This window comes from Polypterus senegalus, chromosome 6 (assembly GCF_016835505.1).
Source record: "Polypterus senegalus isolate Bchr_013 chromosome 6, ASM1683550v1, whole genome shotgun sequence".
NCBI classification, from domain to species: domain Eukaryota; kingdom Metazoa; phylum Chordata; class Cladistia; order Polypteriformes; family Polypteridae; genus Polypterus; species Polypterus senegalus.
The window spans coordinates 120,717,923-120,743,701 of record NC_053159.1 but is presented as its reverse complement, the minus strand read 5'-3'; the positions used below and the strand labels follow the sequence as shown (position 1 = coordinate 120,743,701).

Sequence of the window (25,779 nt, the reverse complement as noted above, 5' to 3'; positions counted from 1 at the left end):
ACAACCCATACAATGTCTTAGGATAATGTCCACTGTGGAAAGGACCTTTACATTGTATGCATGTGATTGGGGTCAGCACCACCATTAAGGCAAATTAGGCATTCACCTAGGGCGCAAATCATAAAGTGGGGGGGAGAGGGAACGCAGACATGTGGGTTAGCTACCAAACACTCGGTTGGCGCATTAATAAGCTTGGCCTAGGGCACAAAAAAAACCTAGCACCAGCACTGCATGTGATTTATTTATTTTTTTTGTTTGGTGGTCTATCTATGGTATCATATGGCAGCAGCAGTGGGGCACAGGGAAACAAATCGCCCTGAGCAGGGCTACATCATGTACACACCCACCCTCTTCCCTCACTCAGACCAATTCAGAGTTGCTAATTAACCTGACCAACATGCCATTGAGGATTTAGGAGAAAAACACACACACACACACACACAATGAGAATGTGCCAACTCCAAATGTAAACATACTCTGGGCCCATCTGGAATAGCCAACCAGACTAACCAGCATGCCCAAGACTATGAGAACATGCAGACTCCGCAAATACAACCACCGGGAAAGGACATGAAAGCGGGGACGGATCGTTTCCAAGAGGTAGAAGGGTTAACCACTACGCCTCCGTAACACTCCCTTTAAAATATGCAATTTGCATTTTTATATACATGTACGTGCATCTTATTCGTCGACGTTGACTAAACATGTTCTGTACACGGTGTAGCCCGACGTCAACAGGAGCTTCGCTGTCTAGCCAATGTGTTCCTAATGTTCCACAAGTGTACGTCACGAGGCGGCTCATGAAGGACGCACTATACATGTTTCGAACATGCGTCACCAAAGGGTGTTCAATTCGTTTTGGCGCTCGCCCCCGTGTAGTTAAGCAGGATTAGATTTTGGAATTTAATTGCGGTTTGCTAACCAAAAGAACTTGCTGAATTGAATGATCTTTGCGAAATGTCATATGTTCTGCATTATTTCGTAACATGTACACATATTGTAACTAGGACATGCATTAGGAAGGACGCGTGACGATCATAGTTTGCATCTGGATGTAGGTTATTAAATTACTCCTAATGTACACGCTGTCTAAACTGTGCTCATTTTCTGGTTTACCTTGTTTGTTTCTGATATTTTGTGGCGGCTGATTCCAACAAGCTATAAACTTTCTCACGATGCCTTGAAAAAAAGAAACCTTTACTGATTTATTTTCGCTAGCTATAAAAGACGATGCGTGAAGTGAATGCGGCTTAAGGCACGTCGTTTTGTGCTATTCTTATTATCTTTATGCTTTGCCCTGCGCAGCTTCCAAAGTGAGTTGTTCTGAGAGACACGCTGAATGAATAAAGGTTTATTTAGGGATCGCGCCTAATAGGTACTGTTTCATTCCGCTGTCACGGTACAGCAGCACTGTATTGTACTGGTAAATTCATTAGCAGCTGCCATCGCTGCCAGTGGTCTCCACTCATCCCGCGTTCCCTTTCTCGCTCTGTCCTTTGTAAAGCTAAGTGTTTTTCTTGTACGCACACAAGCGCGCGAGGATACTCAATCGGAATGATTGCAAGCACCAGGGCGAAAAGAAAAAAAACACCAAAAAAAAAACAAAAACAAAAACAACCCCCTCCCCGAGAAGCCGTAACACAAAATCGCCTGTCTGGTAGGTTAGGTAGTAGGTGGAATGAGAAGCATGGGCGGGGTCTAGTGCCGAAGCGGCTCTTCAATGGAGCGGGCGGGGTTTAACTAGGCTTGTTCTTACAAGAAAATGGGCGTGGTATCAGAAAAGCGGTGTATAATGAGGAAATGGGCGGTGGCGCGGGAATACATTCATAAGAAAGTGGGCGGGAGCTTCCGAAACGTGGGGCGTAATGAAGGAATGGGCGGGGTATCAGGAATGCTGTGCTCGATGAATGGGCGCTTTTGAGGAGCTCCGACTGAAGGCGAAGAAAAAAAGAAAAGAAAAAAAAACATCAGGAAAAAGAAGCACGGATTTAGTGTGATCTGAGGACCCAGCAGAAGACTCAAGCTTCTCGGACAAGGAAAAGCCGGGCTGTTTCTCCTACTCATTTATGCCGGAAAGAAAAGAAAACAAAGATCTTGTCGCACTTTATGGGATTTAACGGGGAAAGCGAGTGCAACGAAGGAATCGGGGCAAAGTTGCTTGGATATTTGCGCGCAGCCGTCGGATTGTGACAGGAGGGTGGACGCGGTGCGCTGGGCTTGTTTTTCTTCTGTGGCTTCACGCTTTCTTGGTTTGACACGTCTCTATCTGAAGGAATAATCGCTGCTGGATTAGAAGGGAAAAGCAATAAAAAAGTGAGAATGTATTGAATTGATGGAAAGGAAAAAATTGGTGTAAAAAAGAAGAGAAAAAAGAGAAACCTACGTCCTCGGCAAAGTGTGAGCGCGTGAGGAGCTTTTTATTTTCCTCTCTTGTTCCTGGGGCAGAGAGGCACATGGCTTCCTTTGTCCTGATGGTATATTCTTAGGTTTTCGGTCGCCTGATCAGGAGTCCTCATGGAAAGGGACTATTTTTCGGTGGATTACTTTGTCTGGATTTCTGAGATCGGGATACGATCACATACAGCTGAACCCCTCTGTGTGCTTTCCCTTCCCTGTCTGCTCTTACCGAGCAAAGGTATGCGCTGCAATTCCGTTTAATTTTTCATAATTACGCTAGGAGTAATAATCGGCAGCAATACCCCCGTCACGATTATTCACTATAGTTCTGCAATAATTGTTCTCTAACATCATAACAGATGTAAATAATAAGCTCTAAACGCACCATGTGCAATAAAGCCTTCCTGTAGATCCTCTGTTTTCAATTGACTTGAGGGTGAAGGTATGCTTTGGTGAAACTCCCATCATAATACTGAATGTACTTTAAAATATCCCAAAGCCAGCATTGCAATATTCATAATGAGTTATTTTTGTAAAACTGTGTACTGATAATTTCTTCTAGAAGAATAATGTCATTAAATTTCCGATTGAGATGTGTGTGGTTTTACTTTGACAGGTTTAGTACTAATCATGAGAATTGCATTTTGATAATGCGATTAGATAAGTAGAATCAGAGCCCGTTCGCTGATTTATTGTAAGGTAACAGTAAGTAGTATAGATGTTATTTCAGTGGTTTGCTAAAAGGGCAATTAATAGCAATACTAAACGCGATAACTGCTGTTAATAGTGTATTGTAACACGGAACTACACGACCTTTTACCAGTACTGGGTAATACACACTATCGATTTCCAGTTGCTGCCTGCATACGTTCTTTAGTCTTACGTTAAAAAACGATAACAAAATTAGTTAAACAAAAACCACCGTTAAATAAAAGCAATCAACAAAGCAAAGTTTTTTGATGCTTTTTGATGGCAAGGCTATTATGGCAATCTTCATTCGTATTCATATTAAGGTTTCCATTTGTTTATTTCTTGATCCCGATTAAATTCGTAGATGAGTGACAACTGGCAAGAACCCGTGGAGACAAGAAAGTACCGCTAAACATCGCTGATCTGCAATATGAAATCGACCCGTTTATACATTATTTTTATTATTTATTACACAGCTAGAAAATCAGAGGGTTTAAAGTGTGTTTTCGTATATTCGTATTCTTACGTTTTCGGCAGTCGCTCCTGTAGATAGGGTGGATAGACGCTTCTCCATCTTGGGGGACGCCGCTCGTACTACAGAGCTGCACTATCCTTGGGAACGATGTCGAGTTACCCCATCTTTGAGACCCTAAACGGTTTAGGCGCCCAAACGTGTGATATCGGATCTGAAACTCGTGTACCGTCCGCCCTGAGTTCGCCATCCCTGTCGAGTCCCCAAACCTTGTCATGTCATTGACATAATATATACCGTAGATAATGGTCTCATTAACAGTAATACATTTTAACTTGAAATTAATACATGACAAAATTCAGCGCTGCAAATACAAAATAGCTACGGTAAACCCTTTATGTGTTAGTGTTATTCTACCCGCTCCAATACCACTAGACGGATTTATTATTAATGTTAATTTTTTTTTCTTTTTACCAAATTGCGATTCTTAACGTTTCCGAGGTGGGTGTATGTTCTGTTTATTATTGTCCACAAAAAATACTCGTCGGCTAATATCGCTTACTGCTTCCAAAGAGAAAAAAGATTTGTACAAGCAAAAATCGTCTTCCCTTCTGGTTTAAGTGTCTTACAAAACGTATTTCATATAATACTTTAAATGAAACATTGAATGTATTTATGGCTTGTTGGTTTAAATATTTTAAATGTAAAGAATGGGACGTGAAGACATCGAAAGCGCTTTGTAAACCAAATGATTCTTATTTTTTACTTATGTAAACACCTTGCAGTACTTCATAACACCTTGCTATTGAACCCGAAATCAAAGCAACTTTCTTTCTTTCTACTGTAAGGATCTTACATTTTTTTCACTTACTTTACGCAATTGCAAAAACAAAACAAAAAAAAAAACTTCTTAATGATTTACCAAAGCATTTTTACAGTTGTTTTGTAGAATGGAAAGGGTACAGACGTCTTCTTCCACCAGTTGTATGGTCTCATCTCGATCCGTTATTTGAGTAATAAAATGATATGGTCTGCATCCAGACAGGGTCATTTTCAAAATGAATACATTTAATTTCAGGTAATTCATCCAGGTGGATTTTTCAAATTATATTTTTGATTTCATTGTTAGCTGCTGAGTATTTCTTCAGGTTTTGTGTTAACGTGCTATACGGCAGTATAGTGCGTGTTATAAAGGCAGTAAGACAGGTGAAAACCAAGGCTTTTGTAACGTTGGGTAAGAGTGCCATCCAGTGGCCATTTCCAAAAACTGCAGCGGGCTTGTAGTAGAGCTGTGTTAAGAAGGTCTGGCGCTATAGAAGCCCCTTTATTCATGTGTGTTTGTTTGTTTTCTTTCAGGCTTCAGATGCCAGCTCAGAGAGACTATTCAGCAACGCCACAACTAAAGGTAGCTTCTAAAATGTTTTTTAACACTGATTTAAAATATATACTCTACACATGTTTAAGTGTTGTGGTCAAAATGGTCTGCTGTGCACCAGGTTTATTTCAGCAATTGTACTACCTTCATTCAAAATGTAAGAAAACTGATTTTTGACAGCATTAACAGAGCCCAAGCCCTATCTTTGTTATGTTGGCTATTTCTTTGTTGCCTTTGCCAAATCACACGTTTTAATTTGACTATCTATTTGGTTTATTTTTCCAAGGTTAGACAATAGTGCCTGTATAAGAATGCACTAAACAATAAGTGAATTGTTTTGCATGTGTTTGATATGAATGCGTTAAGGACACACTAGAGCTCATGGATGTTTGGGTGCCTTCTCCCTTTCTTATTTGCCTCATGCCTTGCTGAGGAATTCAGATTTTACTGATTTGCTCTTTCCCTACAATTGTAGAACTGAGATTCAGCAAAGCTGTCAAAGAAGCAAAAGTAGTTGCATGGTTCTGAGAGCAGTTGTTTTACTGTTCTACAAAGCAAAAGGAAAATACTAACAAATATGACTCCTCTCCACAATATTTATTTAATACCGAAGTAGCCTCCTTAATGCCACTTGACACATAGCTTGTGTACAGGAAGACAGACATCAGTCTACCAGGGCAAGGTTCAGGGTCTTTGCAACTACAGGCATGAATGAATTCAGCACATTCAGTAAAAATATGACGCACAGCATGCCCAGAATGTCAATATGTGAGGGTATCTTTATGTGTACAACTGTCATTACATATTTTCAGATTTTGAGTATGCCTAGGTATATGTTAATCACACTAAGTTTGCTTGTTAATGTACATGTTATATGTATTCTATGTATGTGCCTTCACTGTTATATATATATATACCGGGGTGGTCCAGATCTAATTATGCAGATCCAGATCGTCTGGATGACTTTGATTTATGCGGGGACGATTCCAGTTCGGCGCAAAGACGATTCTTAATGTCGTCAGTTTGCACACTTCTCGATGGTCCAGGATTTTTCAGGTGATTTTTTATGTAATAAACTTAAGTTATAGCATAATGAAATTTGCATAATTATATCTGGACCACACTATATATATATATATATATATATATATATATATATATATATATATATATATATATATATATATATAAAGGAGAAAAGTGCTCAATTAGTATGTGTCCATATGGAGTGCAGAGACATGTATAGTGTATATCATACATATACACCTGCATTTACTGTATATAATTTTCTTTACCAAAATCCCACACCAAAAATATGAGTTTTTATTTCTGTAAATTGATCAAAAATTTACCAACCCAAGAAATCAACATTTCAGACAGTTTCTAATACATAGTTGCTTACACTTGTATATTTGTGTTTTATATACGGGCTTTAGTTATATACAGTACATTTCGATTAACTGTGTGAAACAGCAAAAGACACCTTATGGAAGGATCTAATTTGTAATACAGAATTAAACCTTACAAGTGTTATTACAAGTAGAAATAAGAATGAAGAATTGATGGACATATAGATAATAGTGTACGTGATAACAGAATTATATTTTGAATAAATCTATCTATCTATCTATCTATCTATCTATCTATCTATCTATCTATCTATCTATCTATCTATCTATCTATCTATCTATCTATCTATCATAATGTCTTTCACGATATATCTATGTGCTATTGACTTCTATAGGCACAAGCTATCCACTGTTTTAAAAAATGAAATCAGTATTCAGTGGATGGATGGATGGTTAAGTAACATCAACAGTAACAGCCAACGGCAATGAATACAACTCCAAAGTGTTTACTCAAAATAACCTCTTCCCACATCTAAAAAGATATTTTTTTGGAAAAAATAAAATCTAAAGTCTTTTACTCTTGCAGTATCATTACTGTAAATTGTGGTTGTTTTGTTTTTGGCCACAATAATCCTTTAATGTTTAAAAGTGATTTGAAACAGCTGATCGATTGCGACGCAGTTGATCGCAGTCAGATATTTGAATGTGTATTTAAAGTGATGATAGCACATCACAGTATATTCAGTAGTTCTTTCTGTGTTGTCGTCTCATATTTTTACGATTTATAGGATTGTACATTTTGCGCTTCAGATGTTGCCAGTTGGACTGTAGTCCCGTTCTCGTCATGTGTCGCCCAAAAGTGCTCACAAACAAGTACACTAGGGAATGAAAGCTCGTAGTGTTAGTGTGTGGTTGGTAGTTCAGCTTATGCAAAGTAAAAAAGACCATCAATGCAATAGAATATTAATTACACAAGTGAAAGTTTCACATAGTGCCGTTCTCCGTGCGTTAACAGTAACAAGGCAAGAAGAGTTCTAATGTGCAGATATTATTGTTACACGTTCCTCTGTGCCTAACACTGCACATAAGCTACAGCTGAAACAGATCAACATGATCCTGGTATAATTTCTTCTTCTAATGTTTTGCCACAAACACTTGGGTAGGTGGGTTCATCCAGAATATGAGAGCTGGAAGGGAAGTACTGTCCAGGAGTTGACTGGAGGCCCAAACCACGTGTAATGGGATCCTCAACTCTCAAATTCAGTCTAAACAAGCTTTGGAATTCTGTTTGTTCGGGTTTTGTTCAGCAGTGAAGCCGCCTCTGAGAATCGACATTCCTGCGTAATGGCCAGTAACCAGGGCTCAAAGGCTCTCCTCAGAGTAAGAATGAGGCCCTGATTGATGCTCATCGTGGTGGTGGTGGTATGGGGGGTGGACAGATGATTCCCTTTCCAAAGTTTTGTTTTTTCTCGCTTTTTTTTTTTCTTCATTTCCTTTGGAATCAAACACATTTCCCACATTTTCGTCTTTGTTTACTTACACAGTTTGATTTGTGGCATCCATTTATCGGTGAATGGCCATGCTTGACAGAGTCCCTTTCTTTTCTGGGGGGACTTTTTCTTCTCTGGCGAGTTAGTTCTCTTTAAAGGATTAAGCCTCTTTTGTGTGGCCTAAACCAACACAGGCCCCCTTTTTATATAAGAGAAGCTTTGCTTGGGAAACAGTACACAAATAAGCTGCTTCTTGCTTGATGATTCCTTTGGCCTCTGTTTTCATTTAAATGCCTCTCTTTTTTCCTCTGCTCTCACTTCATGCTTTATGCTAATTCCTTATAGTAGCACAAGTGACAAGGCACAAAATCATTGAAGCCCAGGTGCTGAAAGCCAGGCCCACTGGTATTTTTATTACTAAAAGGGATTAGGCGAGAAAGCAAAGGGTATTTTATTTATTCTAAAGGTAAGCAGGATTAACTCGAGACAGTCAAGAAAAAATAACTGTGCTTGTGAAATGTAAATGGGATGACTTATTTGTGGCAAGGCTTAACCCGTCTAGTTAGGACCCCGGTGGAAACAAATCGCTGGATACTGTAAGCAAACTGTGAGACACTTGTCACTCCCGGATTCACTTGTTGTCAGTAAGGTCCTAGGTGAGAAGTGACAGTCCGTTAATGCGCCGTGTTTCAAAAACTACATAATGAAATTTGAGTCAATGTTATAAACCGTTATGTACACTTTTCATTAAATATCTGATTAGATCTTTGGCCAATAATTTGACCCCACCACTTTTTAAAGGGCAGAGTACTTGTGAAAACATGTTTTACGCAGCTAAATCACAAACCTGAACACAACAACCGTACCCTAAATACATATAAGCCATATACTATATGTGGTAGCTAAAATATTAGGTAGCTTTTGTTTATATTTCAGTTTATTCTATTTAAAAAAAAAAAGTTAAAACACCAAAAAAGATGCTGTGTTTATTTTTGCACAGTCTGGACATTTCTCTGGATTACTTGCACATCTGGGTTTTTAACTTGGCGTAAGCTCGATTTCAAAATGAAAAATGAGCCCTCAATGGCTTGATCAGAGAAATCAGCAAAAAAAGAAAAAGCAACTTTCGAAAAATCATTGGTGCATTTCCTGAAATCGTGATATTTTTAAAAGATTTCTTTAAGACATTTTCTTATCTTTTGAAAGCCAGCATGATCGCTGTTCCCAGAACGATGCCTCGCTTGCGACAGATTTTATTTCAGTTCCTGTTCAAAAAGAATCACCAACATTATATTACTAACACATTTGGTGATGCCATTCTAAAATCCCCAACCAAATGCATTGTTGTTTCCCTCGCTTCTTAGTCCTGCATTAATAAAAAAAAATGCAAACACTTTCCTCTCTAGATAAATCCTGATGAGTTTTATTTCCATCTGTATGTTTTTCTTTATTGTGATTCTTGCTTTTGTACTTCTTATCAGAATAAATGAAATCCCAGCCTCACTGAATTTCTCAGTTTTTGTGTGAAGGCTAATTGATTTAAATCTTGCCCGTCTCCTTTTGCTATTTAGTGGCTGTGATTGTAAATGCTTTGTCATTCTTTGTTAAACTTGCTGGATTTCATCATTGTCAAACCTGGTGGACATTTCACTCTCTCTCTGGCATTTATAGCACATTGCCTTTGAATCTAAATGGCTTTCTTACATGGTCTTTGTGGGTGACAGATCTTTTTTTATCAGATTTTTTTATTTACTGATTTATTTCTGTCTCATGTTATGTAGAAAGTGGCACCTTGTGAGTGTGCGCAAAATTCATTTAATGCAGTGGTCTATGATGGACCTTGTTCAAAGCTGCACACCATGTTGCTGGGGCAAGCTGTGGCTGCCATCTACCCTGCATTGAATGAAGAAGTTTAGAATGTTATGTTTCTTAAATCATATTTTGTAAATGATAAATAAAACACTAAATAATATCCCAAGAACAGATGTTATCCCCCCTTTTCAATCCTGACATATTTAGCATTTTTTTTGGGGGGGGTGATTCTTGTGGCTTTATCCTAATTGACATTATGCCCCTTCCTGTAGTGGGCACCTTTTCATGTTGAACACGGACAGGTTAAGTAACTTGATGATGGCGCCCGCTGAGCCAGAGACGAGGACTAAACTGGCATCCTTGTAGTTTGAATCCCAGTGCTTACACCGCTAAGCCACACTGGCCAAGTACGGGGGGCCTCTTTCACCTTCATTTTGTTGTTACCTTTTGTTGGTTTTTATTTTCACATTATAAAGAAATGCGGTCAATCTGCTTTTGCTGTCCATTTCCATAAGAAAAACCGCATATGCATTCACGGCTTATTAAATAAACGTGTTTTGTCCTCGCTCTTTGTTACACATGATAATTATTTTTCCCTCTGATTACTTGTAATTTAGTTTCTTTCACTCTTCGAAGTGCTTTCATCACTTTGTGTTACATATTTTTTCCGCTCTGGTAAATCTGTAGATTTTCTGTTACTTTGCTTTTAATTTGTTGCATTAATTTTTGCAATGTGTTAAACCTGGCAGCCTTTCTTCTGCTGTGGGTTGAATCAAACAGGTTTTCTCACATTAATTTATCATGACACTTTTTCGTATACTATATTAAATTCAGTTTCAGGTTAATTTAACACCCCATTTAAAATTAGATCTCCTTTCTTCTGCTGCTTATTTAAGCTTTTAAATCTGGTGTTTTATACATTCAGGCATTGTCTTTCTCTTGAATTAAATCTGCTTGCTCCTCAAGTGTTTTCTTTCTGGATTCAATCCTCTCTTTTCTTTCGCTCATTATTAAATCAGATTGTATATGTGTATCATTGTCAATTGGATCTTTTTGTTTCGTTGTGTCTAATAGATTTTCTTAGACATTTTATTTAGTCTAGTAGATTAATGTTAGCTGTCTGTTACTCATTTTGTATTTCTTAGTCAGTAATTAAATTTGGCATATATTGTTCTCCAGACCTGAATTAAAATGGATTGTTTTTGCTGCACTGTTTCGAATCAGATCCGTTTTCTGGTGCATATTTGATCGAGTTAGATCACTGTTAGTGTTCGTCTCCCAATCACCGTGGCTATGAATCAGTTGCTTATGTGTAGTCGATTATTTTTCGAACTCTTGTAATCAAGTGAGATTTTATTTTTTTGCTTCCTAATAAAATAAGCATTTTTGATGTAAGCTATTCCAATTCTTTTTTTTCTCTCCTCCATCTAGTTACATGCTTAAATGTGTGTTTTTCTGTAAGACTTAAGATGCCATCATTTTGTGAATGTGTAACAGTTAAAATCAAGCCAAAGTAGAGCTCCATGTAGATATTTCACCAGTTTGTGAATTTTGTCAAGAGGTTAAAATATGTTATTTAATTATTTCAGTCATTTAATAATGCTTTATTTTCACTTGACTTTTCCTCGTTAACAGCTCCTATACGGGCTGTTTCTGTGCTACTAAGACTAATTAATATTCATCATTATGCTTTAACAAAGTCCTTCTGACCTTTCCTTGTCGTCTCATTGTGGCTCTGTAAGGAGGGCCTTCCACTGTATGCCAAATTGTCCAGGAATTCCCAGAGATTCGGCATGTTGGAGTGCATTGATGGGGCTCGCAGCATCACGGACTACGTGTCTGGCTGCAGTTGTGGGAGCCCAGGGTGCTGACAGGTACCACACGCTAATAATACTGAAGTCGGCTTTCTGTCCCACAAACGAGGTCTCATGGCCAGCTCCTGTAATGCTACTCATAATATATCTAAGATTCTCTTGTAATTATTGTTTTGTAAGAACTGTTATGTTATTGCATTTGCCATTTTGGGATTAAAATAAAGCCCACATAATGTGTAACCTGAAGGAGCCCATTTTATAAAGCAGTCATCTCAATAGCTCATGTGTACACTATAAACAGAGGATCTAAAAATATGTGAGTATTTATATGTATACACAGTGTTTTGTGACTTACTTTATAAAGCTAAGTGTGCAATATATATACCATATAATATATACACATGTGTTTATACATAGCAATAATGTGTACTGACAGGTTATTCTGCCAAATCACTCTGATCTGTGAAGAAGGAAACGCATTTTAACATGTTGTCTAATTGAATCCATTTACATAATGTAAACTGTACGCACTTATTTATACATTTGTGACTTGCCTGTGGCTCCCCCGCAGAATAAAGTGGTTGGCAAATGAATTGACAGTGAATGTACAGTTTGTGTGTATTTGCTGTCTGTTTAAGGAAATAAAAATGTAGTCAAATATACAATGGTGTAAAATGTTTGAGGTATTGAAACGTAATGTGACAAATGAAAATGGCTGCATTTCACATGGCCTCTCTTTAACACAAGACTTGATTCACACGAAAGCAAAACGATAAGCAAGGCTTTCACAGAGCTTGAACTTTTATCCATATTAATTTTGAACTTCCTGACACAGACAAGACTATAAGATAAATAGAAAGAAGTGTACCGTTTCATTTTGACATACATCTATCTGTTGCAGAGCATTACTGGGGTCCATATTATTAAGCGTCAATTCACAATGCATGTCTTTTAACATTCTGAGATGTATAATAGGTGGAGTGGCAAGAATCCCTTCTTTCCTATTGGTGGGTCAGCACCCCTGAACACCCTAAACATCCAATAAGACACTGCTTGGGTTTGGAGTACTGGGCATGTCAGGAGCATTGTACACTTCCTTTTGAACCAGAAGGTGAAGTCTACAGTGGTTAGAGATCACAGGCCAAAGTCATTTCAAAGTAACATAAGGAAACAGGTGAACAAGAGGAGAGCATTCAGTCCGTCAGGCATGTTTGTTTAGCTAATAGCTAAGCTGTTCCAAGATCTCCTCTGTATTCTTCTTAAGAAGTGGCTTGGTGTGCTTAATGCAACACAAGAACTCCATTGTCTTCTTTCCTAATTTTTTTTAGGGATTTTCAAATGGAAGATCCTGTCAGAAATCCATTGGTTTTCCCTCCTAATGTATTTTTCTCCATCCATTTTCCCTTCTCCTTCTTAAGTCTTCAAAGCCTTGATGTTTATAGTTGAGACGGTGATCTTGGATAGAACTGCACTGTATACACTCATTGTGTAGGTCAACTACGGGCTCATCAGATCATAGAAAACGTCTTTTACATGGTTTTAGAGTCATGTAATGCAAATGTTTTCAAACAATGCCTTTTTTCCATTCTCCATAAAGTCCATTTTTCGCAGGTATCTTTTCATATGCACTGTTTGTATAATCTCAGCTGTGAAAAGACTATAATTCCTTAAGAACAGATTGGGCTTCCTGCAGCCCATCATGACTATTGTCCTTTTTGCCCAGTTTTGCAGGGCACTGTATTCCACACTTGTGCTGTATTTTCCCAGTGCCTTCATGGCTTATTTCACTATTCTTTGGAGGGGTTTTCCATCCCTACATTGACCATTCTTCTAATTGCTTATTTTGAACATCCTTGAACGTTCCTTTGTCTTTGTTGATGCTATTTTTATCAGGAGACATGAAACGTCCCAGAGATCAGTGTGTTTACAGTAACGTGATCTCATGTGAAACACTTTAATCACAGACAGGTAAACTATGCTAAGTGAATCAGGACACTTTAAATGGCAGTTGGTTTCATGAGAGCCCAATTAGATGTGTTACCAGAAATGACAAAGACCTACAAAATCAGTCATTTTGTATTTTTTTTTCTACAGTTAGTTTAGAAGGGTCTCTTGAATTTTCATTTCAAGTTGTGATTATGTGAAATTTTGCTGCTGCTCCTGCCCAACTTCAGAGTCCTGGGTTCACATCACTTGGCCTGGTCACTCTCTTTGTGGAGGTTTCTCATTCTTTCTGTGCCTATGTGGATTTTTACCAGGAACTTTAATTTTCCTCTTATATTCCCAAAGACTTTCATGTTAGGTTGATTGACTGAGTGTGAGTGTGGGTGAATGTGTACTCTGCAGTGGTCTGTACTCTGGCTTATGTCTTGAGCACTGTGCCATAAGGCACTTTCACTGAACTATGGGAGCAGGTTAAAAAACGAACGGATAAATGAATTATATGTTCTTTTGCATTGATCAGCAAGAAAAATTCCAGTTAAATGTATTATAATTTCTGATTCTAAAATAAAGGACGTAAAGGAAGTGACCTTTTACTCTCACAGTATTATCTGCACAAACATTTCAATTTGTGTGCTAAATAGATTACATACGGAAATAAAGCAGTTGTATACTTTATAGAAATTGTCAACATTTTCCACCATTTATAACATTTCTATACATTCTAAGCCCTACTTAATCCACTTTAAGGTCACAGATGGCTGAAACTTATCCCAGTAGCACCAGGTGTAAGGCAGGAAATATCCTTGGGCAGGGGGCACCAGTCCATCTCTGGATCCACTCATTCACACCTTCACACTTACACTCTGGACTAATTTGAAATGTCCAGTTAACCTAACATGCATGTCTTTTGGGATGTAAGGGAAGTCATTCAGACCGGGTTAAATGCTAAAACTCCACTGAGACAATGGCAGGGTGTATGATTCCTACCCAGGTCACTGGATCTTTCTATTTCTATATCTCTTCTAATTTATTTTATTGTCCCTGGGACCCTGAAACTATCCTGGCAGCACTGGGTGCAAGAAAGAAAGCAAACCTGCATTTGACATCCATTCTCTACAAGGCACAGTCGATTCCATCAGGCCAATTTTAAATCCTATCCTTCATGGGATGTGGAAGAAAAAATGGAGTAATAAGCTGGGTTTGGAAATAAACCTCTTAAGAGGTGGTATGCCATGCGTATCTCCATTTTGCGTCTCTTTAGTGGTGTGGCCACCCTACAAGCTTCTTTTTTCCCCCTGCTTTTCCAAGGAGGTTGAAATCACTGATGTACCCAACTGGTTGCCCTTATCGCTTGAGGAAATGTGTGTTTTCTCGAAGATGTGACAGGCAAACTGGAAATCCCGTTACAGGGCACACTAAGACAAACTGTCCAAGTGCTTGCATTCATATTAATTAAACACAACTCCAGCAGATGGAGAGTATTTTTTTTCTTTATTTTTTGCCTTTCTCACCTCCTACATGCAGACCATCAAAGTTCTCGTTGCCATATTAATGGATTTTTGTCTGTAATTGTGTGTTCTGTTAGCTCAATGCCGCCTGTCCTTATTTTCCAATCTGGATCCAATTCAGTCAGTTGCCACACCAATTAAGTAATAATTATTAAATGTTAACAGTAATTACAGACTCTGCCAAAGTGCCCACAGATGCCAGCCATTAGAATTTTGAACCTAATCACGCAGGGAAATTGAGAAAGTTCAACCAACATCAATTAGCCCTGCAATTAAAGCAAGTTAAAGAAGGCTTGTTATCACCAGAGAGCTAATTTGGGTACTTTCTTTTTGAAACATGCAGGTTAAAAAGAAAAAGAAACACTTGCAGAAGCAGATGACACAAAAGCCGCAAGTGCCATGTGAGCTCAAAGTGATGCCTTTCCAGCCTTTCCGAGTCAAACTTTTTTTTGTGTGTGTGTGTGATTTGCTGCTTTCATTTTTACAGCACACAATACTTTTTCATTGTCACACCTCTGAAAGAGTGATGGCACCACAACAGCAGACTTCTTTCTTTCCCATTAGTCTCTGGCCTGCTCACTCAGTGCATCTAGGAGCAGAAAAGCAAACATGTGGAGTTTGAAAGGCAGCTTGTCTGTGTCCGCAAAGGGAGACAATCGTTAATGTGTGTGTTGCCTTTATGGGCCACACTTTCAGATACAAAGGAGCAAATAAGTTGGTGAATGCACCAAATACAATAAGAATAAGTAGTTATTAAAAGGTGACAAAAGAATAAAAATGTAATTTTACCTTGAAGGAACCATTAGAATACATTTACATTTAGATAGATAGATAGATAGATACTTTATTAATCCCAAGGGGAAATTCACATAATCCAGCAGCAGTATACTGATACACCTTTGACACCTTTATCCAGTATTTATGATACAATTGGTTTGATTTCTTTTGTTTTTTTTCCAAGTGGAGCACAGACAGGTCAAGTGACTTGCTCATGGTCACATGGTGTCACTAACTGGGTTTGAAGTCCAAAGTCTTACCCACTACACCACACTGTCCTAATAACAGCGACTATAAAGTAACATGGCTGAAAGAACCCTTTCTCATATTCTTTCCACAATGAGCGACTGCGGAGGTGTTTTCTTGACCTTCAGGTGCCAGTTGGGTGCAGCTCTGCCCCGTTCTGTTGTAAATGGCTTGATGTAGGCTGTCTGTGGACTCAGACCCCTCTTTGTGTACAACTGCTGGGGGGAAAGTGTAGGAGCCAGTCGTGTGAGATGCTGCTGAAATGGTAATCTGCCTGGGCTAACCGAATGCGATAGATTAAAACAAAAATTTGAATTGATTAGGACTTTCTTTACGATTTTTTTTTTTAACACTTTCATGGATACCTCTTTCTTATTACAAATTATTTTAATGAATTAGTGTATTAGGGATGCTCCGATCAGGTTTTTTTAAGGCCAATACCAATCAATGATTTCATGTTACTTGATCGGCCGATTCCGATTCTAATTTTTTTTCCTTTATCCCTTTAAAAAACATACTAATCTCCTGCATAACCAGACACATAGAAGCCTTATGTCCTATATTAAATTGTATTTCAATATTTAAACTATAGACCACAGGTGTTAATTGTTCATTTTTTATTATCAAAATGAAATTCTGTAGGCTTATGGTTCAGTGGCCGTAAAAATAATAAAATAAACAAAATACATATGTTAACTAACAAAATGTGTACAAAAATATGTATCCATAAAACATATGGCATAAAAGAAAAGAAAATGTCTCTCATTGATTATGAGTTGTCATATTAATTTTTTTCCTGCAATGTACCTATCTGAAACAAGTCTTCATTTAAAAGGTAGTTTTCACCATTTGTCAAACCAAAAAAAATATATATATATTTCTCACACAATCAATTAATAGATATTGACAATTAAACACTGCTTAAATGTAAATATACCTGCACTTATAGATTTAAATCATTTTTATTCATTAATTGCACCACAACTTTTTTGCTGTTAAAATATACATTACAATGTATTATATTCTGCCAAGGGAGGTGGAAGAGAGGCATTAGATGACAGCATCAACCCCTGGTTTGGAGGGTAATTACCATCAAGCGAGCCCTGAGGTTGTCTCCCTATCACTCGTGTGTTACAACCTTTAAATAGTTAGTTTCCATTTGTGCTCCCACGGTATAGATGATTAACTCAATTTTGAAGTTAATAATTAACATTACACCTTCGTCAATTGCAAATGCTTCTGTCAGTTCTCCAGTTAACTGTCACTTTGGCTAATGTAAGCTTTCCTCATAGCTCATACCCTGCAGTTGTGGTCATTCTTCTGCGGGCCTTCTGCACGTGTAATATGTACTTGGTTGTTTTTAATAGTTGGGCACTGCTTTGTGCATACTGGTGTCCTAAATTTATCAATTTTAATTGAATTGTGTGTGTTCTTAATAGTTCTATAAAGGGAGTTCATTCTGTGAATGCAGTATGAAGGACTGAGCAATTATACAAGCAGGGTTGTAATTGTGTGAGAACCGTATGTGGAAGTGGCGTAGCATAGAGACGTGTGCACAAACGTTAGTGTATGAGATAAAGGAGTTTGTCCCAGTTCAAATATCTGTAAATTGTATTACCACTTGTGTCAACATCAGAACTTGTCAGAGTTGGAGCCTGCACTGTATATTTATAGAAGTTTAATCCTATGCATGCCATGGGTGGGAGTCATCAAAGAGGCCTTTGTTATTATAATACTATAAGAAGAGGCACCCAGTGCTAGAGGGCATTGTGTTTACTTTCCCCTTTTTTTGAGAATCAGAAAATTGACCAGTTGACACCTAGCTATTACTAATATAGATGAATTCCACTGATCATTTTGTCTTGAAAAGTAGAAATGCCAGCTGGTTAAGTTTTATGACTGCATGTAGTGCACAAGTCATGTTATGTTCAGTGGTGCTGACGGCATTGGAGGCATGACTAAAAATATAATAAGTAGAATTTTTCGGTGTGTTTGTGCCCATAGCTTCCAAGGTGGTCACTGGTTGTCTGTATATCTGAATTAGACCTGCAGATGTGAAAATTAATAGTAAAAGCAGTTAGGAGTCCTAAGTAAAAACAAAACTACAGTATAAATCAGTGGGAACTTCAGCTTTTTGAAGGGTTCGGTTGTACATGGCAGTATTTTTATATGACCATATTAGTGTAAGGTGTAGTGGGGCAAGGGATGACTCTAGGCTAGGCCAAAAATAATTGGGTTGCCAGCCGGGCAAAACCCTGTTTAATGCGCAGCCACACAAAGTAAAATAAATCCTTAACAAAAAGGAGAGCATAGTAGCACAATAAAGATCAGCATGTTGCCATTTCTGTGGATAGCTCGTGTGACCTTTCTCGTGGCTATTCAGGTCTGAACTGACGCACCGTCTTTCAGGAATATCCCTTCTTTATACAGACCACCCAGAAGGGCGGGGTTTCTTTGGCTCCATTGCTTTCAAGGGGACGTTTCTCAAGGCCGTGAGGGGAAAAAAAGTAGACAAGACTGTTAGCAGCAGTGCCCCCTCTTGTCCCAGGGTGGTACCACATACCTTAGGTGAGCCCAGAAGGTGAGACTCTGACACACATGCTTGACAAAAACCCGTGTGCCACTCACACCTGGAGTAGCAGCTTCAATCAGCCCACCTTGGCTTTGGACTCGGCCACAGAGATACTGTAGATGATTTAATTAAGAGCGTTAAAAATAGCCATGGCACTTGGCTTTGCAAGCAAGTCCCTTTTGATGGTGTCTGTGCATCCCGCTTTCTCTGTCTGTGAAAGTGCTCCTGTGGTTTTAAGGTCACCAGGCTGTACCCCCATGGCAGGGAGGGGTGGGGTGGTGAACTTCTCTTTAGGCTATGGGAAGTACAGAGGAATGTGTGTGGCTGGAACAAATTCCTTGTTGTGCAGTGTTTGTATTTTTGGAGGGGTTGCACCTGCCTGCGGATGTCTGCCACTCACCTGTCTGTAGCTGACAGCTTCTTGACAGAGTGTCCATGGCCTGCTCCTTGCTAGTGTAATATAAGCACTGTTTCCAGAGCTGGTATGTATTCGTTTATCAACACCAGCAACCACCCGATGGTTTGCTATGACATGAGCCAGTCAGCACTTCACTGCTGCTGCTGTACTGGGCTTTGCTCCCTACACACCTCATTTCATTTTTCCAAAAAGGAGGAGGGGTGCGAGGGACTGTGACAGCCTAAGTGTGCCTGGGGTTTGTTTTGTCCAATTATTCAGATGTCAGTCACAGAAGCATAGGATTGGGCAGAAGCTGCAGAGGTGCAGGGCATCAATCGCCTAAGCACAGCCTAATGAGCCCCTCAGGTGAATGTCTGGCTGTCAGTTAAGCGTTCAGATAATATTGTGTTGAAAGGCCGGTCTACATCTGGGGATTTCATCCGTTGTAAATGGAAGGGGTCAAAGGTCGCGGCCTTAGCATTCATCAGCTCGCTGCGGCTTAACAGTAGCATGCTGAGTAATTATACGGCACCTTCTGTGTGGCTGAGCCAAGTTCGTTATGGATTTACCAGCAGCCTAATTTTAGCCGCCGTTAGTTTTAAACAAAGGGAAGAGTTTTTATTGTCCTTGCCACACAGATCACAAGTGGTAAGAAGAAAGACTACGGCGGCACCGCTTACATGATGATGATGAAGGTAAAAGTAAAGTGTAGCAAAAAAAAACGTCAGATCTCTTCAGCCCACACACAGTTAGAGGGACTAATAGTGATGGTGAAGATTTAGTATATTCCTGAAGCTATATAGAGCAAAGAAGAGCTGATGACAATGATGACCACGGTAGAAGTGAGCACGTCCTTTACCACGTGGAAAGTGAAGACTTCTTATATTTCCTTTTCGTGATACTCTTGGATTTAGACATTGTAAGTGTGCTCTGTTCACCAGTCTGCCCATTGTAGCAAGCCTCAGTTAACTTTTCCGGACAGCTCTTTTATTTAACAGTTGCTCTCATGGCGTGTGGCAGCTAAGGACCTGACATTTAAATGAGAGGTAAGAAACTGGTGAATGGGGAGGGCGAGTGAAAACAGAAGCATGTCACTAAGCAGGGATCACAAACTCCAAGTGTGTGGTGCACACTTGATATTCATCTGGGCATTTGAAAGCTCAGCGATTGTGTTATTTCCACCTGTGACTGTGGGCTGAGTTTATGGGAGGAAATGGGCTGTTTAATCAGAAGGGTGGACCTCGGGGTCTGATCTTGAAGAGATTTAAAGACAGCATATCAGGGCGGAGGTTCTTGTTTGTTGTATGGATGAACATTGAGGAAGTGTTTGTTCGTAAACAATAGCTGTTTAATTTACTGTAGGTTTTTCAGTAAGTGAGTGTTGTAAGGAAGTTCATGGGGCCTTTTTTTGACAAGTAAAGCATATTAAGAATCTTTGTTATTAAACTGCTAGTTAGATCTGTAATATCAATTCAGAATTGAAATATACACACCCTTTATATTATACTGTATTCCTGTTGAAGTTTACCTTCGTGATTAGCCTCGGAAAAATGACTCCTTTAGATGATGCTGACTTTGCCATTTAAAACCATGCATACTGGGACATCTCCTCGATGGTTTGCCTTTTGCTTTGCCTTATTTCAATATCAGACCTGTTGTGATTTCTCCAGTCTACTCAGTTACACTGATTATACATTTTTCCCCCCCTCTGCAGCACCATTACACGCCATACCTCACTCTCTTTGTACCTCACAATATCATACACATTTCTTTTTCCCTTTTTCCCTGTCATTCCTTTAATTTACAGTAATATTTTTTTATGGTTCTAACTTAGTTGTTATGAATGTCTGTCCTTTACTTAGAATGCTCTCACGCTAGGCACTTTTGTTCTATAACATGCCCAAGCGTGATTGTCCCCCCTCGCCTGCACTCACACTGCGCTTAATGTTCTGGGCCCGGGCACGCTTTCATCACGACCATATGACTTTGTGTAAAGCCAAAACACGATCCGAACACGGAGTGACAGCATGCATGTCAAAATGATTTTATTTATATATTTATTTTGTGGTTGTTTTAGAGTCGCGTAGGGCAGGATAATTCTCTACCTATTCTGTTGAGTGTGCAGTGTGGCGCTTTGCTGTTAATCATATTGCACATACAAGAAGTTTTTACAGTGACAAATGAGGAATTTGCAGCTTTTCTTGCCAATTACATTTCACGAAGGTGAAAATAAAAACCTGTTTTTAACTCAAAAGATATTGAATGAAATGAGAATCTGACTTGTCGCATCATTGACGTCATGTCAGTTTTCCGTGTTTGGGCATGTTTAGCGATCACACTGTTGCTGAATGCTACTGAACTGTGCTTGGGCCCACCTCTTCCAAGTGGGCCAGGGCACAGTACGTTTGGACCGGCACGGAGCGATCACACTAGTCAAATGAATCAGACTTTGCCGGGTTACATGCGGACAAACATGCTCGGGTACAGAATGTATTGCCTGTGTGAGTTCACCCTTAGTTCCTACCATGGATGCATAGGATTCTCCTGTATACTTTGAGCTTCTTCCTACACCCCAAAGCCCTGCAAGTTAGATTATCTGGAGACTCTGAACTGGCACTATATGGGTGAGTGTCACCCAATGCTCCAGATCTTCAATTGGATTCGGCATGTTCCATATAATCTTTCATCAGTCTGTAATGTTTCGTGCAGTAGTGCTGAGTTGTGTTCTGTATTTACCCCATTTTTTGACAGCCGCTCCACTTTTCACACACATCCCAAGATTTTCTCCAGTTTTTTGTTGTCTTCTTATTGGGGCAATATGGGGATTTGGGGGCTCGCTATCAAAAAACAGGGTCTGTTAAAGCCCATGGAGGCATTCCTTATGTGATTTCGGGCTGTACAAGATATAAATTGTTGCTTTTGTTGTAGTGCTCACTGCTAGATTGCATATCCTCAACTAATGGTCATGAATTAACCAAATTAGATTTTTGAATTAATGAATTAAGCAAATGTTTGGTTTCAACAGCTCAGAGTGATGTATATTAGAGACAAATGAACAGAATAAGTTAGTGATTTAAAAAAAATAATCAAAAGTCTTCTTTTTGTGCAGTTCCATTTTGTCTTTGGCAGGAGTTATGAAAATCAAGTGTGTGCCAGTGTCCTTGTGGATGTAGGAGCACAGATTGTGTCTGTGTGGATTTTTGACACAGACTTTGATTAGGAGTTGGCATTCAAATTGTATTATATACGTGTGTGATGTCGGAATTTGTGAGCATATGTAAGAATCAATGTGCATGAATGAGTAGTCCAGTTCATGTCTTTACTTCTACATTCACAGACATAAAGTGTGTGTGTGTGACACTCACAAGTCCCTAATGCGTATATATGTGTATGCTTCAACAGCATTAGTGCCTGAGCGTTGGAGGTGCAGAGACGCTCTTACCAGGGTCTTGGCTGCCAAATATCAGCAGCTGTTCCCCTATTAGCAGGTTTTATTAACAAGCTCCTTCTGTGCTGCTTGCTTCTCAAATCTCTCACTTTGCTGCCATTGAGTGAGAAGCATACTTGCAGTTTAGATGATACTAGATGCCCCCAAGGGTTGGGTGTGTCATTTACTTTGGTGCTGGCAGTCACATTTTCAAACGACATTGAATTTAACACCTTTTTGGAGGAAGAGCAAGCTTTTTTTTCTAATAGGATAAATGTATTTTAGCAAAACATAAAAAACGTCAAAGCGGCCTCTGAGGCTATTCGGACTCGGTATAGCTGCATTCAAGAAGTGGGCTCATCACTTGGTTCATCTTTTGATGTGGGATTTCTTCACTAGCTTGGGGCTGACAGTGAAATGTCACTCGAGTCTGTCTGACACAATAGAATATTTCTAATTTTAAGGATAATATTTCGGTGCTAATGTTCACAGTGCATTTCAAATGAACTTTACTGCTCTTATTCAGAAAGCGGACGTCACTTGGTTGTTTCACAATAATTAAGATCAGGTAAAAATTAAGTTTCACATTTCTGTTATCATTTTAGTCCTAAAATAGTGACTTAACTTCAGGCACCTATTTTATTGACCTTAAGGTTAGTGTTTGGGCGAGGGGAAGGCCGTTTCAAGTGGCGTCCGCTTTCTGAACAAGACCCAACTTTACCACAGTAACAATGACAATATCTCTGAAAGTAATAAATGGAACGATTGTGTAAAAGATCAGAACCTTGCAAAAATATTAGAAATTCCATAAAAGCCTGATCAGGTAGACATGCTTCCCAATTTGAGCAACACAGATATGGTGATTGTATTTTTCATCTAATTAGAAGTCTGGAACTGTACTCCTGTGTCTTGGCAACTGTAGGCAGGAGAAGATGAGAAGAGTCCATCAGCAGGTAAGACTGTGGTTCCCAGTGGACATGCCGCTGATAATGCTGGGGTCTCAAATTGTAGTCTTTATTTGTAGGTAATAGGACTAAAAAATATCTCTACTTGGATTAACCTGCTGCTGGAGTTGGGCTGGAATGTGAGATACTGAGGTTCTACTGTCAGACGGTTGGTCCTTGACATAAGGCTGCTATCATTGAGCATTTAGAGCTGCCGTGATAGGCCGAAGTTTGAAACTGACTGTCCTTGATTAGGTCTGAGCTTGAATAGTGCTTCCCTGATTAACATGGGACTCCGTATAGTTCTGCTCTAATTAGGCTGGCATCCAAAATAACACAGCTCCCATTACACTGAGCATCAGAATAGTGCTGCTCTGATTAGCGGGGCACACAGTGTAGTGCTTTTCTTGTTAGGACAGATTTTGGAATCACCTTGTTCTCATTAGGCTAAATAAAAGAAAATAGTGCTGCTCCAGTTGGAATATGGCGGCTGTGATGATTGGAACTGTTTTATCTCTTGTTACTCTAGGACTCAAAATACTAGTGCAGCAGGTAAAATGGGATGTGGGAGAGTGCGGCTCTAATTAGGCTGGCACCCAAATAACGCGGCACAGCAATGGAATACAGCTGCTCTGATTAGGCAGGCACTAAGCATGCTTGTCTTGTTAGGACAGATTTTGGAATAATCCTGTCCTCATTAGGCTAAATCATAGAATTGTGCCGCTTCGGTTTGCAGTGCATGCCCGTTGGAGTAAAGCGGCTCAGATTAAGCTAGGGTTTCGAATTCTGGTGCACCTGTTAACCTGTGGCTAAAATGGCTCCTTTTTGGTTAACTGTTACTCAGCCTAACCATGCTCTGATTAGGCTAACTTCCTGCATGTGTCCTTCAATAAAGATTTATGGTGGGATATAATCTTTCCCATTTTATTTTCCACCTGACGTAAATGAATGTAAATGAAGGGCAAAATTAATGTGAGCCCTACCATCATGGGCTGAAACTGGGGACTTAAAACTCCCAAAAGCCTAAATATAGAAACTTCACAAAGATCAACAGGAGCAACCTAAGAAAAAGGAAAGGAAAAAGTGCAGCTGGCAGCTCTCTAAACAAGCTCAATTGATTAAAGAATAGTTTACACGTCCCACAGGAGGAGAGGTTAGTCTCCTCGCTGACACACGGCATAAAAATGGAACGGCTAAACAAACAGAGAGTGACCCTCAGGGCAGGATTAGCAACCTTCTAATGTGTCGCTGTGGAGGTCAGCTTTCAGGACTTCAAACATACGGGAGAGTTAAAAAAGAAAAATGAACACATGGCTCTCTGAGTGGAGAGCAGGATGGTCTTGTGATGCATAATCCACGCTAGGACCCTAGAGGGATTGCCTCTAACTGGTTCTACTTGTCTGCTGCCTTCTCAAACCATCTGCTTGGTGTTTTATTTATTTATATATTTATCTATTTTTTATCCAATTAACAGAATGAATTGCACATTGGTAGCAATAGCACCATTAAGTGGTGAAAATGGAGATCAAAGACGAATGCTGAAAGTGGGTTTAAAGAAAATCTGTGCCTTCAGACTGAGGCAAGATTCAACATTCGAGATTCTTTATTTGTCACATACACAACATGCCCTAAATCGGCCTGTGATACTACAAGAGTGTGGAGTAGCCAAATAGGATACTTTTCAGGGTGTTATTTACATGGATGAGCTGGGATTTAAACTGAGAACATGGCTTCTGTCCTTTTCAGTGCTGAGCCACCCAGCCTTGCCTGAAGGACCTATTACCATAAGGGGCTTCACTTGGAGACTTACAGGGATTGAATCTGAAATAGGAAGTTACCCACTGGGGCAGACACAAAGCCGCCCATGACTAACTGACAATAGAAAGACAGGGCCAAAAGACACACAGAGTCAGTAATGGACAAGGAACTGTTGGCTCTTTGAGCCAATTAGCCATTGTGAGCAACAGGCACAAAAAATTCTTGATGATGCAATATAGAATTTAAAAAACAACAAAATAATACCAGCTTCCTTTGAAAATACGTCTTAACCTTTTCTAAAGTGCATTTAAAAATGACATCCAATCAGTTCAGCTTTAGGAAATCCTCTGTTGTTCCATACTGTGTATCTTCGGCTGTGTATAGCCTCCAACCATTAGGCGCCGGCTGGCATATCAAGTCTCCAGCTCTGTCAGTTTTACTTCTACACCATTCTGTAACTGTCTTTTAGCGCCTGACTTCTGGCACAAGTGACTGTTAAAATTAAAGACAGGCTCTACATGAAGCCGTAGTACTAGGGCTGACGTGAGCAAGGACAAGCAGTTTGACCGCAGAATTAGAGCAGAGTACACAGTAACTATTGTTCATATCTGTAATGAGACCTTTGGGGGCTTGTATAAAAATAGTGTGGATTGCAGTATTAGTTACTGCCCCAGAGAGAGTCCATTTAAAAACTCCTCAAGGGGCAGAAAATACAGTTCACAGTAAAGTCTGAATAAACAGTTCAGGGCCAGGGGGTACAGGTCAGCCCTGAGCAAGAGGCACACACTTACTCTAAGGGTTGCTACT

At 39.4% G+C, this 25,779-nt stretch overlaps 1 protein-coding gene across 1 annotated transcript in view; it reads left to right on the top strand.

The window, feature by feature from the left end:
- Positions 1-25,779, top strand: part of auts2a (activator of transcription and developmental regulator AUTS2 a) — a 1,288,356-nt gene that overhangs the window by 1,181,764 nt on the left and 80,813 nt on the right. The window contains 1 exon segment of the mRNA XM_039756996.1: positions 4,916-4,964. Within this exon segment, the coding sequence (XP_039612930.1) occupies positions 4,916-4,964 (49 nt within the window).